Source organism: Erpetoichthys calabaricus, chromosome 5, assembly GCF_900747795.2.
Source record: "Erpetoichthys calabaricus chromosome 5, fErpCal1.3, whole genome shotgun sequence".
In the NCBI taxonomy this organism is placed as follows: Eukaryota; Metazoa; Chordata; class Cladistia; order Polypteriformes; family Polypteridae; genus Erpetoichthys; species Erpetoichthys calabaricus.
The window spans coordinates 146,048,597-146,063,246 of NC_041398.2; the positions used below are offsets into that span (position 1 = coordinate 146,048,597).

Below are 14,650 nucleotides of genomic sequence, written 5' to 3' on the forward strand. Positions count from 1 at the left end.
GTATACAGTGTGCAAAGCGATTAAGGGTTACCTTATTTTTATGAGATTCCTCTCTTTGACCACATAAGGCAAGAATGGTGTATAGCCCCTAACCTTTGGAAAGGTTAATGTCCATTTAGAAAGGATGAAGACTTGTTGGAAGCATTGTTGGAACATTTAAGCTATCACATGTGATCAACATGCTGCTGAATATTTTAGGTAATTTTCTCAGTAGTAGCAAGTCATGTCAGTTGAAGAGTTACCTGCTGTATGAGTGTACATTTGTGTTTTCAAGTTGTACATTTCATGAAATAACTGCATTAGCATTTGTTATATCTTGCAGGTTGACTAGTATATCAAACAGTCCAACGATATAGTGCTTTCTCACCATTTCAATCCTAAATTTATTTTGTCCAAAAACAAAGGACTGCTTTTATATATGGCTTTTGGACTCCCTCTGCATATGGCATTGTACATTCTCTTACTTTTTTGTTATACTGCCTCCTCCCTGCAATCAAAACTACTTTGTGTAATATCCTCCCTATTTAATCCCCTAAAAAAGTTCTTCTGCTATCTGAAAAGCCATTTTCCAATTATTTTTGTCATAATGCTGCTTATAATTATGATGTCTTTCACTTGTAACTGGTATTGAAACAATAGTGGAACAGTTTGCCTTGTTCTCTCTGATCCATAACAATGTACGTATTAATTATTAACTTATTACAGTAAATGACAAACGGATACGATTCACTTTTGATATTCATGCCCTCACTGCTCCAGTTGCTTTACAGCTAATGCTACTGTTTCCCTTACTTGGCTTAAGACTTGTTGTACAATTTTGCTGTATTGCTTGCTATATTGTTCACTAGTGTGTATGAGTGCAGATTCATTAAAACAAAAGTGGCAAAGGGAGGTTGAGTATTATATTCTCGTGAGCGGGTAAGATGCATGCCTTCCTTGTGTCCTGTTGTGTCATATTCAGCCCTTCGTTCATCATTCTGCCACCCATGTAATCAGCCTCTCTACAAAATTCATCATTTTGGGTATATAACTTCACCATTTAGTTAGAAACATCTGACATCATTTTTTATGTGCTGCCCTATCAACTAGCGCTGATGCGCCAAGTATAAACCAGGCTTTAGATGGGGTTTACAGCAAATTGGTACGCTATAAGCAGCTCTCTTTAAAAGTGACACCTGAGTTAAGTTTTTTAAATTGATATAAATGTCAAATTCACTGGTCAGCAATTCATGCACTTTTGGTTATCAGTTATAGCAAGTGAAATGGATATAGAATGCTAATCAAAATTTTGCATTGCTTTCACTTTATATAAAGTGAGATGAGGAATAATTTAAAAGTTTCAGAAAAATTAGACAAGACCAAAACAGTTCAAGTAGACAAAAAATTAAAAAAAACATAAATCCATACCTCCTTTTAGCTTCTTCATACTGCAAGCTGAGCCTGACCTTTTCTGCAAGATTTCGACTTCTTGATACAAGCTAAATGAGACACAAAGTAAAAGTGCAAAAAAATTAAATATTGAATTTACAAATAATCAGTACTTTACTATTCCTGCCTGCCAGTATACAGGTATTTCCAAACTATTACTATTTTTGTCTGTGCAAAGAACCATGGCTGGGGATGCACTGTTAAGCCAAATTCACTGCCCAGACTGTTTTCTGTGTACCTTACAAAGACAATGGGCATAAACCCTGACAGGAAAACATGGGATCCAAAAGGCTTTCTGATATTGACTTTGGCATCCTTCTGACAACTCCTACAAAACTGTATCAACTTTGGCTGTTCTTTCTGACCCATCAGCAAGAGGAGAGGAAGGATCGGCTGCATGGGAAGTAGCCGATCTTCTATATTCTTATTTAAAGGCTTCGCCCTGGAGAAGACACTCCAGCTTTTATGCATGCAATATATATAGGGGAAGCCGTAGTTTACCAGTTATATGCCTTAAAGCTAGACTGACTTAGAGAAACATGACAGGGGCTGTTTCCAGTGGTTAAGGTAATTATTCACTTCCCATTGGACATCTACTGTCTTTATCTTAAATTTAGTAATCCACAATCAATAAAATGCTGTCTCACCATGGTTCAACTTCCTTACTGAGTACATGGTGATAAGAATGTAACAACATCTGTGCAGCAGTCAAAGACAGAAGAAAAACACAATGCAACAAAAGAAAAAAAAACTAAGTTAGTATGTTGAAGTAGGTCTGGATTCTCAGGAGTCTTCCTAGCTGTTACCAATCTCAACAAAAACTTATGGACACACCCATAATACAAGAAAGACATTCTGCAGACTCAGTTGCTGTTAAAGAAAAGGAATGTTCCTTCTTCTGGCAAGGAATGGAAGACAGTAAACCAAAAGAGCAAATTTGCTGTTATGAATTTGGACAGTTGAACTAGGAGACATCGCTGAGACTTTTTGCCCCTGCTCAGACACCCCCACAGTTGTAGATAAGCACTCTTCAGCAGACAGGAGTGGACTCTACATGGCATGTCATTCCATTAAATCCTGTTAACTATGAAGAACAGTAATCATACAGATCCAAGGTAGCCATCAAGGAAACATACATGATGATAAATGAATCAATATTTTAAAAACTCAGGTAAAAAAGGAGGCCAAAACCCAAAGGTGCAAAAAAGTTCTAAATCATAAAGCCTGTGAAGCATCATTACTTCAAGAAGTAAATGTCAGTGCCCAAAACCTTGTGCCAGGAAACATCATACTTTCCCTATAAAGACACAGAGGACACAACAGAAATCGTAACAGCGGGCTAAGGAAGACACTGCACAACAGACACTGAGGACCATGTGGTAAAGACAGTAAGTACAACCCACACAAACATAATTCTCTCCTCAAAACCTAAGCAATGATACTCAAGTCAACACACATGGAAATTATGCTTAATGGCAAGGTATTGTAAAACTATTTACCTGTTCCAAGACGAATTAGAACTAGCCATCTAAGGACCTGCTTTCTCATGTTTGACTATTAGTGTTTAACAAGATCATGATTAACTGTGTATACTAAACTTCTAGTTTTTACTGTTATATGATATGGAAACAAAAATCCTTGAGTCACAAATTAGCACTTTAAACCTCTCTCTTTCAAGGTAATGCTGTTAGGCAAAGGTGAGTTTACTGTAATGTCATGATAAAATTTAAAACGTGAAGAACAAAACAAAAAGCTGGTAGAATAAAGAGAATCCAGAAAATGTCCAAACAAAGAACAGCTAACCTCTTCTGTATATGTTCAGATGTTTTACAACAACAATTCCAGAATGTAATCAGTTATGTGGGAAATATGACACAAACAGCATTATTGAAATGTACGCATTAGTGGTGTTTTTGGCATAAACACTCTGGTGGAGGCATGTGGACCTTGAAGACAGATGTTGTTAGAAGGGAAGGAATCATTATTAGAAGCCACACAGAATATGTGTGGTGTGAGTGAGTGAGAGATGGGGAGAGAAAGCAAGCTATAAAGAGTAAGAGATGATAAAGAACTCAAAAGGCAGAACTTACTAGACCAGCTGCTTAAATCCACTGGTCTGAGTAAGTGCCTGCCGGAGAATCTTAGGAAGGATCCTTGGTTGAAATAGGTCTGCTTATTGGGGAAAATGAGTACAAATAGTGTTGTCTTTGAAACAAGTGATAGGTATGAGGAGATATGAATGTGAAGGAAGGGGACACAGCAGATAAAAAGATTATTGGAGCTGCCATGTATGTATGGAAGATTGGAGTGGCAGCATCAGTTTCAGAGGGAAGGAAATCGCCTTCAGTAAACCTCATGTGAGGGAGCAACAAAGAGATATTTCACAATATGTATGACTAACAGCACCAGTGATGATAAAATGTCAGATAATAAAGGAAAAAGAAACAACCAAGGGGTCTGAGTCAAGTTAATTAAAATTAAGAAAAATTAAGTTAATTAGCAGCAAAAACATGTCACTAATTAAGAGGATGGTTAGAATGAAAACCTGCAGCCACTGCGGCCCTCCAGGACAGGAGTTTGACACCCCTGCTCTAAATATTCTCACTGCATGTCTCCAACACATAAAGTCATGGATAACTCGTAACTTTCTATATCTAAATAGCAATAAAATCGAGGTGCTCCTCTTTAGTTCTAAATCTACACTCGCTAAGGTTAACAGTTCTTCCATTTTAATTAACAAAATATTACAAACATCTCTTCCCAGGTTAAGAGTCTGGGTGTCATTCTAGACAGTACCCTCTCTGTATCATCCCATATAAATAATGTTTCTCGGAATGCCCTTTTTCATCTATGAAACATTTCTAGACTTCATCCTGCTTTTATACAACACAGTACTGAAGCATTGGTTAATGCTTTAGTCACTTCACGTATAGATTACTGCAATGCCATTCTATCTGGTAGCTTCAAAAAACTTACAAAACTTTGCTGCTAAGATAATTACCTGTTCTAAGCCCAATAAACATATTACACCTATTCTCTTCCATCTTCATTGGCTCCCTGTCTACTACTGAATACAGTTTAAAATACTGCTTTTAACATTTAATGCTCTCCACATCTTGTTCCTCCCTACCTCACTGATCTCCTACAGACTTACACTTCTTCTCATGCTCTCAGATACTCATCTGCAGCTCTACCTGTATCACACATCAAACTCTTGTTTTATGGGAGCACGAGCATTCTCTCATAGTACTCCACAACTCTGGAATTCTCTTTCCTTTCATATCTGTCAACTGCACTCAATAATGTAATCCACACCAACTCTCAAAGCAAATCGTTTTAAATTGGCATATCAATTTTGATTTAAGAACTGTTATAGTCTGTTATCTTTTATGTTTGTTACTACTTTTTATCTTTATTTATTTTATCATTCTATTTGTTTTTAGTTCTATTACTGTTGTTCAATGTTTTTGTAAGGTGACCTTGAGTGCTAAGAAAAGTGCCTATTACATAAAAGTATTATTATTATTAATGTAAATGCATTAAAATTTAAATTAACAGTAAGAAAAAAGTTACATTGGACTTGTGTCCTGTGCCAACTGAGATCTTGCCTTGCACATGCTTGTTGTTTATTAAATGCATAGCAGCTAATAGAATAAACTGTAAGCATTATAGATAACATATACGATAGAAGATCTGATAAGGCAAATGGAAGTTTGAGTATAAAACAGAGTAAAGTAAAAGAGCTGAAATATCATTATGTACATAACAAGTAAACTACATCAAGCAATGAGTATCTCATTGATGCATTAGAGACAGAGAGAGAGAAAAAAAAACTCCATTTGTATCCACCAAACATCTTGTGATCTTCCTTGCAGGTATTTTTGTACACCTTTAGCCCCACTCCTCTCCTGTCCTCCCAAAGCTCTGTGCCACTGCAGGCCTGATAAGTAGCAGGATTAGCTTTGTCACAGAAAACATCACATGTATCTACTTTAACCACTGGTTTTAATATTATTATAAACTCTTAACTCACTCTGTAAGCATTCCTCTGAAAAAAGGCCAGCCCTTCAATATGCTCTGTTCCATAAGCAGCTTACTTTTCTGGCTGACCTGCACTTGACATGGATTTCCATCATATCCTTTAAATATGAAGTGGCTGAAATATTTCAGAAAAGCCTGAGAAAGCGTTTTTGTAGTGGAGCAGGAAAAAACTAGTTAACTGAAAATTATCAGCCTGAGTCATCTTTTAAATTAAATAAAAAACAATGTAAAACATACATTTCTAGTTAGTTCTCATATTAGGACACTAAGCATTAAGGAATACAGTGAGACAAGTACAAATCAATAACAGTGTAGCTGCCTTAGATTGGTCTAACTAGCACCACAAACATCCTCCAGTCTTGTGATTGATACCCATGAGAACATGTTTCCCCAGAAAAACTAATTCCCAGATGAAGAAACAAGTAAATTCTAACATAACTTACAAATGAGCAGTTCAATAAGTGTCAGCTGAACATTTGTGTGCTCATTATTAGGTGATTAACAATAATATATATCAAAAACCTAGACCTTTTCATAACTGAATCCATTTCAGAGAGGAGCAGAAAAACAGAAGACAAAAATGGCAACATCAGCCATATGGAGAAAACTAAACCTGATAGACTCAAAGCTTAAATCCCAGAATCTGGATCTATAAACAAGCACAACTCATTTAATTACCAGCCTAAAAATGGAAGACAGAACAGTCAAAGACAAATACTACCTTTTTATGGAAAAACATGCTGGAATGATGTATGCATATTGAATTTTTTTGAAGATATTGAATTTTTGAGAGTATTTAAGTTATTATGAGCATTTTAAATGCAACCTGAACCATGGAAAAATGGCTGTGAGACAAGGAAAATAACATACTCATTGATTCTTTCATATATTAATGTTTGGATTTCTTAAGAAGGTTTACTATTGATTTCATAAAACTATGTTATGAGCAGAAGTATTACTTGTCAGTTACTAAAAAGAATAACAATAGTTTGCGAAATTATATGAAAGCGCAGTAGACAAATGCTATTGTAGTTTCAAATTACTCACTCTATAGCTTGCTGTTAAAGAGATTTACTGTAAACAGGTAAAACTGAATATAGGATTGCCTGGCTGGTAACAAAGAAATAAAACACCAGATACTACCGTAGACTTAAGGTAATAGCACATCTTGTCATTCCTTCAAAAATTATGTAGTACTATTTATTCTGTATTCTATTTATTCTCTACTGCAAAACGTCTATAAGTTCTATTCATTTTATTCTTGTCAAAACACTGTTAGGATTTAGAAGAGAAAAATCCTGGTGCAGTACATATGTGCTGTATATATATACAGTGGTGTGAAAAACTATTTGCCCCCTTCCTGATTTCTTATTCTTTTGCATGTTTGTCACACAAAATGTTTCTGATCATCAAACACATTTAACCATTAGTCAAATATAACACACGTAAACACAAAATGCAGTTTTTAAATGATGGTTTTTATTGTTTAGGGAGAAAAAAAATCCAAACCTACATGGCCCTGTGTGAAAAAGTAATTGCCCCCTTGTTAAAAAATAACCTAACTGTGGTGTATCACACCTGAGTTCAATTTCCGTAGCCACCCCCAGGCCTGATTACTGCCACACCTGTTTCAATCAAGAAATCACTTAAATAGGAGCTGCCTGACACAGAGAAGTAGACCAAAAGCACCTCAAAAGCTAGATATCATGCCAAGATCCAAAGAAATTCAGGAACAAATGAGAACAGAAGTAATTGAGATCTATCAGTCTGGTAAAGGTTATAAAGCCATTTCTAAAGCTTTGGGACTCCAGCGAACCACAGTGAGAGCCATTATCCACAAATGGCAAAAACATGGAACAGTGTTGAACCTTCCCAGCAGTGGCCGGCCTACCAAAATTACCCCAAGAGCGCAGAGACGACTCATCCAAGAGGTCACAAAAGACCCCAGGACAACATCTAAAGAACTGCAGGCCTCACTTGCCTCAATTAAGGTCAGTGTTCACGACTCCACCATAAGAAAGAGACTGGGCAAAAACGGCCTGCATGGCAGATTTCCAAGACGCAAACCACTGTTAAGCAAAAAGAACATTAGGGCTCGTCTCAATTTTGCTAAGAAACATCTCAATGATTGCCAAGACTTTTGGGAAAATACCTTGTGGACTGATGAGTCAAAAGTTGAACTTTTTGGAAGGCAAATGTCCCGTTACATCTGGCGTAAAAGGAACACAGCATTTCAGAAAAAGAACATCATACCAACAGTAAAATATGGTGGTGGTAGTGTGATGGTCTGGGGTTGTTTTGCTGCTTCAGGACCGGGAAGGCTTGCTGTGATAGATGGAACCATGAATTCTACTGTCTACCAAAAAATCCTGAAGGAGAATGTCCGGCCATCTGTTCGTCAACTCAAGCTGAAGCGATCTTGGGTGCTGCAACAGGACAATGACCCAAAACACACCAGCAAATCCACCTCTGAATGGCTGAAGAAAAACAAAATGAAGACTTTGGAGTGGCCTAGTCAAAGTCCTGACCTGAATCCAATTGAGATGCTATGGCATGACCTTAAAAAGGCGGTTCATGCTAGAAAACCCTCAAATAAAGCTGAATTACAACAATTTTGCAAAGATGAGTGGGCCAAAATTCCTCCAGAGCGCTGTAAAAGACTCATTGCAAGTTATCGCAAACGCTTGATTGCAGTTATTGCTGCTAAGGGTGGCCCAACCAGTTATTAGGTTCAGGGGGCAATTACTTTTTCACACAGGGCCATGTAGGTTTGGATTTTTTTTTCTCCCTAAATAATAAAAACCACCATTTACAAAGTGCATTTTGTGTTTACTTGTGTTATATTTGACTAATGGTTAAATGTGTTTGATGATCAGAAACATTTTGTGTGACAAACATGCAAAAGAATAAGAAATCAGAAAGGGGGCAAATAGTTTTTCACACCACTGTATATGTATATATATATATATATATATATATATATATATATATATATATATATATACATACACATATATATGTTACAGCACAACAAAGGCTTTATTCATGTAGGAAACTCTTAACCTTCATTTCCCACTAATGCAAAGTACAGCAAAGCAACAACAGGTAAATTCTTCTTTTCTCTGTCTGTCTCTACTTACACCTTCACTCCTTCTCTAGCAAGCTTCGTCACCTTTCTCCCAACTCTGGCTACTGGAGCAGTGGGATCCTTTTATCCTGCATCTGGGAGTTCTTCTGGTGGCCTGTTAGTGTGATCCGAAAGCACTTTTGGGTGAGGCTCCGCAGTCCCTGTAACATCCCTGGAACCCAAGAGGGCTATAGCAAACTCCAACTCCCATGGAGCTGTGTGGGAACCAGGGGTGCCATAGCAACCCAGGGGGGCTGACATTTAGCGCTCCAGGGGAGGTAATGCCTCGTGTAAATTCTCTGCCCCGGTCCTTTCAGCATATGGGCATCCCAGCTGGTTGAGAAGTTTGAGCATTGGTAGCTGCTGCTTTTTTGTTGTATGGATAACAGATACTCCTTAATTTATTTTTTAAATTAGTTAGATTATTGATAAATATCCGTAAATTTGTTTATTTGTTTCACAAAACACATTGAATAATACGTTAGCTTTAATATAGGCTGTATGATGATGTATGAGGATCAAGAATAGCAGTCAGGCTGGTAAAAAGTATGAAAGCTAAAATCTGAGCTTGGGTGTATGTTGCTGGTTTAGACACTGAGGGAGAGCGCCATGCATGCTAATATTCTTAAATTCGACTGAGAAAAACAAATAACGAATTGGAGCAGTTCCTGAAACAGAATCTGGTATGGCAGTTTAATGCCTGATCATGAATACAAAAAAGATGTTTGATGACGAAAGAGCAGGTGGAATTGAAGAGGTTGATTCATGGTCAGGCAGCACATTTAATAATAAATACAGGAGGCACTTACTACAGTGCAGAAGCTGCTGGATATAGTTTCATAAAAAAATGTAGAGATATGAGGTAAAGTATAGAAGGGTCATACTCTAATAGAGAGAGGAAGGGAGAGAAAGAGGCACAAGTGGACGGTTGTGGTAAACAGTTGATGTGAATGCAATAAGTCATGAATGACAAACAGGTTCACATACTTTAGGAATGTGAAAGTGGAAGTCATGGTTGATAACATGGACCTCAGTAGAAAGTTACTGAAGGGAATATGTGGGATAACTTGATTACCTAGATTTATAAACACAATGATGCCAGTTCAATGTCTATTTCTAATTCAATGGTGACCATAATGATGTCATCAAACCTTTCTGAGCTCCTACTACAAAAAATATGTGTAAATAATTATAATCTGTCTTCATCCTGCTGGTTGCCCTGGATTCACAAAAATCACGTTTTAGTATAAAAGACTACCAGACTAGCAAGAAGTTACTGGAGGCATGAGTGCCACCAAGATGATAAAGAACAGGAACACATCCCGCAGCAAACCTAAGAGGGTCAGAGAGTGTGATACTTCCATACTGGAAGACAGAGAGCATGTCTGCACACCAGTTTGAAAGATGGAGACCACTGCCCTGTCATTTTAAAAAGTGACCTAGAAAGGAAGCCTCTTGGAAGATAATCAAGTGGGTGAGGTTATAGCACCCTGAGAGGAAAACTGCAAAGTGTTCCATGAATGCCTGCCACTCCAACTAGCAGGAAAGAGATAGAGAAATCATGGACGGCTGGCAGAAAGCTATAAAATCTTCAGGCCAGTATACTGCTGCACATAGTCCATAGCCATGATGGGCTTTCAGGCAGCCAGTTCTTTCATTCCAAGACAAAGGGGAATAGTACAGGATTACTGCATGGATGTCACTAATTGGTTTAAAGGTAAATTTGGATATGGAACGAACATGTATAGAGAAGGCAGGGGGGTTGGGTTAAAACTTTGCAGAAGGGAGGAAAGTCCATGGAGAGAGAGAGATAGTGACAAAGATAAAGAGAAAATTTGAGAGGTACAGTAGTTTGCACAAATTTCTTTGGTATTAGAAAACTAGACAGAAAAAGGTTCCAATGCCCAGTTGTATTATATAACTTATTTGCTACTTTGTGATTTCCTGTTACTCGTCCCTTGTGTTATTTTATTGTACAACATAGTAAAATAAACATGCTTAGTTCTTATATCTTAGGCCCCTTGGTTTTATGTTACCAGGCTTCTGTAAAAGGAAAAAATGTTTAATTTAATTTTTAATTATCTTTTCCTAAATAAATTATTGTAAGGGTTGAACAGTGCCTACATCCTTCACTGACTGAGAAGTACTTGCGTAGAGATGCTCAAATTAAAACTATTCTCTTGGGCATTATTTCTCAAGGTGGCAAAGTCTTTTAGTAATGAAATTAGCCAATAGTACAGAAAATCCTTGTTATTCATGAAGCTCAGATTCTTTGCACTCTGGGGAATTTCTAAAAACATTAATATACAGAACATTTAATACCCCTTGTTGAATGTTTGTTGAGCAGCTACAAGATGCTATGAAATTAATACCTGAATACATTTGTTAATAAAAACCACCAAAAATGCTTTTTATTCATATGAGGAGTTTGAACAGCTAAACCGATTTTTAATAAAATTTTGCATGTGTATTGCCATTGGTCCAATGTAAAATACAGGCTATATGCCATATCGGGAATAGAAGTTATAATGGGAGGGGTGCAATCCAAATACCAGTAGTGATGCAGGGACTACTATTTCCATCAGGCAGCAGGAGTGTGCTAGGACTTATGAAAGGACATCTTCAGTGCACACAAAGTTTTGTAAAGGCCAAAGTGCAGTCTCATCAAAGACCACCAGTGCGTACAATGTCATTGAATTAAAGTGTTTCTTTAGATCTCGTAGTATGTTGTGTTAAGAAATTTTGAATTTCCAAAAGACATTTATTTCCCTTTTATTAATACCTGGATAACACCAGACACTTCAGCTACTATACAATAATTCTAAAGCTATGACTTTTAAAAAGAGGCCAATAATATTAGTTTACATGCTTGCAGAATTAGTAATTTTTGTCAAAATCTGGAACTAGAATTTTTACAATGTGATACAAGTTTGCAATTAGCAATACGTATTTGTCACTGCCAGTCAAATTTAGACAGTATACTGTTTCAGATGCAATAAATTAAACTAAAAATCTTTATTCTAACCTACTGTACATTGTATAAACAGTGTTGCGGAGATCTGAAGCATGGGGAACTCCTACACAGAATTGGACATCAATCAATAACCAGTGCACACCCTGAAAGATCACAGCAAGAGAAACTCACAAATAAAACCTAAAAACCTGTTATACTGATTTTTATTAAATGCCTTTTATAGAAATCTACATATCATGAATATGGTGGGCTATTTAAAACAGCATAAAATCTATACACATTTGCTTGTGCAGAACATTGCACTTGCAGAAATTTCTAAATGAACATACTCTAACTGCAAGAACAATCCCTGGATGGGGTGCCAGCTCATCGCTACCGCTGTGCCACCGTGCCCCCACATGTTTAATTATTAACAGTATACATTATTTAAATGAAGTTAACAATTTATCTGTAAAATGTAATATACATACTTTAATATATTTCATCACAAAAATGATATCAAGTATATGTCCTAGTATTCTAACAGCACACAGCACCAAGAGGATAGCTCTTGGAATCTAAATCAACTTAGAAGCCAGTCGTCATCATCTGTAAACACGTGTTCTCTTCTGTTGAATTGAATTCAATTTCCTTCATTGTCAATGTATGGTAAAATGAGATTCAATATGCAAATCTTTATAAAATGATATAATAACAATAATAATAATAATAATACGATAAAAAAACAATGAAAAATATATAGTATGAAAGCATAAGTATAATATACATGTATATATAGTGCAGATAATGCAAATGGTTCATAAAGTGGCTCAGTTTGTGCAATATTACAGTTGTAGTGCAAGTTTACTGTGAGGTAATTGTAATTATAAGTACAAGCAGTTCTACTGGAAGCACTTGATGGACGGATTGAGTGCATTTATAGCTCTTGGGATAAAACTGTTTCTGAGCCTCAAGGTCCATGCTGGAAAAGCTCTGAAGTGTTTGCTGGATGGGAGAAGTTCAAATAGACTGTGCACATGGCTGAGTGGAATTCATGCAGATGCTGGTGGCTTTCCTGAGGCAGCATGTGCCATAAATGTCCTCCAGGGCTTTCTGATCGGCTGTTGTACAGCTGTGATTCCACACACAGATACAATGGGTTAAAATACTCTGAGTGGTGCACTGATAGTAACAACACTAAGGCAGCTATGGTATTTGGAATAGTTCGGTCATTGAGTGCACCATTATATTGTTGCAGAATGATTACAATCAAGTGCCTTAAACTTGTAAGTGATATGCAATTAATTTTGATATACCGTAGTTGATAAATCCAGCATTATTGATGTGAATCTGAAAAAAGGGAGACCACACAGAAACAGTAGCACTATTATGACACTGGGTGCTGCTGGTTTGCAAAACCAAGCAGAAACTTGCATATGCAAGGGTGAAGGCTGGTGTCAAAATATGCTTGGCTTCACATGAAGTTTAGTTTTTATACATCTCTAAGTGTGTATGAAAATGGACGTATGCAACATTTTTGTGTGTATGTACTGTTTATACATAAGGACCCAGATGGTCAGACTACTTCTGACAAAATCTCTAGTTTCTGCTAACACATATCTAAACCAGACTCTGGACAACCATGTACTTTAGGAAAACAAATCATTGTCTAATAGTAATAACTTCTTTATATGTATCACACCATATTATCTAAAATAAATGCAACCCAAACTGCTTTAAATAAATGCACATTACAATAAATAAAAACAGTCAAGTCACCAGTTATTAAAATAAGGTGAAATACAACTGTTCAGGTTGTTTTTCTCCAACACCAAATGAATGAACATTACTTGCTGTACTGATTTTCTTATTGGCTTAGCCAACTAACTGCCTTAAGGGGCTGAAATCTATTCAAGCAGGAATTGTAACAAGGTAATAAGCCTCATTGGATTAAATTCCAATGCATGACAGGCTGCTCATAAACACAGTTCTACCCTCATTTACTATGCACATAACTAACAGTTCTTATTTAACCTGATAAAATGTTTTAAGAAAAAGTAAGAAAAATAGTCTCACTAAGAACCTTGTAGACATGTAGGGAAATTATGCAAAGTCTACAAGGAGAACACTTAAGCCCAGGATCAAACATTAAGCTATACTACTCTGAAACTACAGAGCTCCACTCTATTACCATCTTAATAGTAATAATAACTGCAATTTATGCCACATCTGATAAAGTAAGTCTCATTGTTTGTATGTTGTAATATCAAATTCACTTACTGTATTTGTAATTGTTATTATTCAAAAATTGTACACATAATCTTAAAAAAACCTTTACAATTTTATATAATGTCAGGTTTATTTCAGGCATCAAAACTGAATTTGCAAAAAATGCGCAGCACAAGAACAGTCTACAGTTTAAATATACTTATGCTTTCTAAATTAAATCTTCACTCCGTAATTTTGAGGAAGAACAGATCATGTATTAAATATATGTTCAGATGAGAAATGGGTAGGAATCCTGTTTTTCCAAATAAAAAGGGGATGTCTAAGAAGGTTGCAATCTTAAACAGACAAAATCTTCACTTTACTGTACACAGTAATGCACACTAGTTATAACTTTCATGAGTGTAGCTATTAGTAAATAATACATAGGCGGTCTGCATGTGTTTTTGAAGAATAAGTGCTACTTTTTGTTTTGTGTTTGGCTAGGCTCTTGATAACATTTTGAACAAGATGGGTATTTTTCATTATTGGAAACTGTTTTTGTCCTAGTTGTTGCAGAAGAGGCTGTTCTCTACTCCTTGGTCTTGAATTACCAGAACATCAAAGTCAATCCTTAAGCATGAGGAATAAAATATATCTGCTATCTGCAGATTTCGGTAGTTTATGTTTAATTTGTTATTATGAAATGTATAGTGTGGAAGCTATAGGATGTTTACTTGTTTAACTGAAGACAATTATAAATAAGACATAGATGAAATAACCATATTAAAAAAAACACATGGTTAACATTTCCATCCTAGCATTTACTGCAAAAATCAAGCTGAAAAACATGCTGAGCTAGCTTTTAACATATTAACATAGCTGTAACTGTATGT

At 36.3% G+C, this 14,650-nt stretch overlaps 1 protein-coding gene across 1 annotated transcript in view; it reads right to left on the minus strand.

Annotated features, from left to right (window-relative positions):
- The window catches only part of LOC114651996 (protein WWC2-like), a 350,362-nt gene that overhangs the window by 129,388 nt on the left and 206,324 nt on the right, over positions 1 to 14,650 (minus strand). The window contains exon 8 of the mRNA XM_028802133.2: positions 1,408 to 1,478. Coding sequence (XP_028657966.1) covers positions 1,408 to 1,478 — 71 coding nt within the window. The remainder of the gene's footprint in view (positions 1 to 1,407; positions 1,479 to 14,650) is intronic.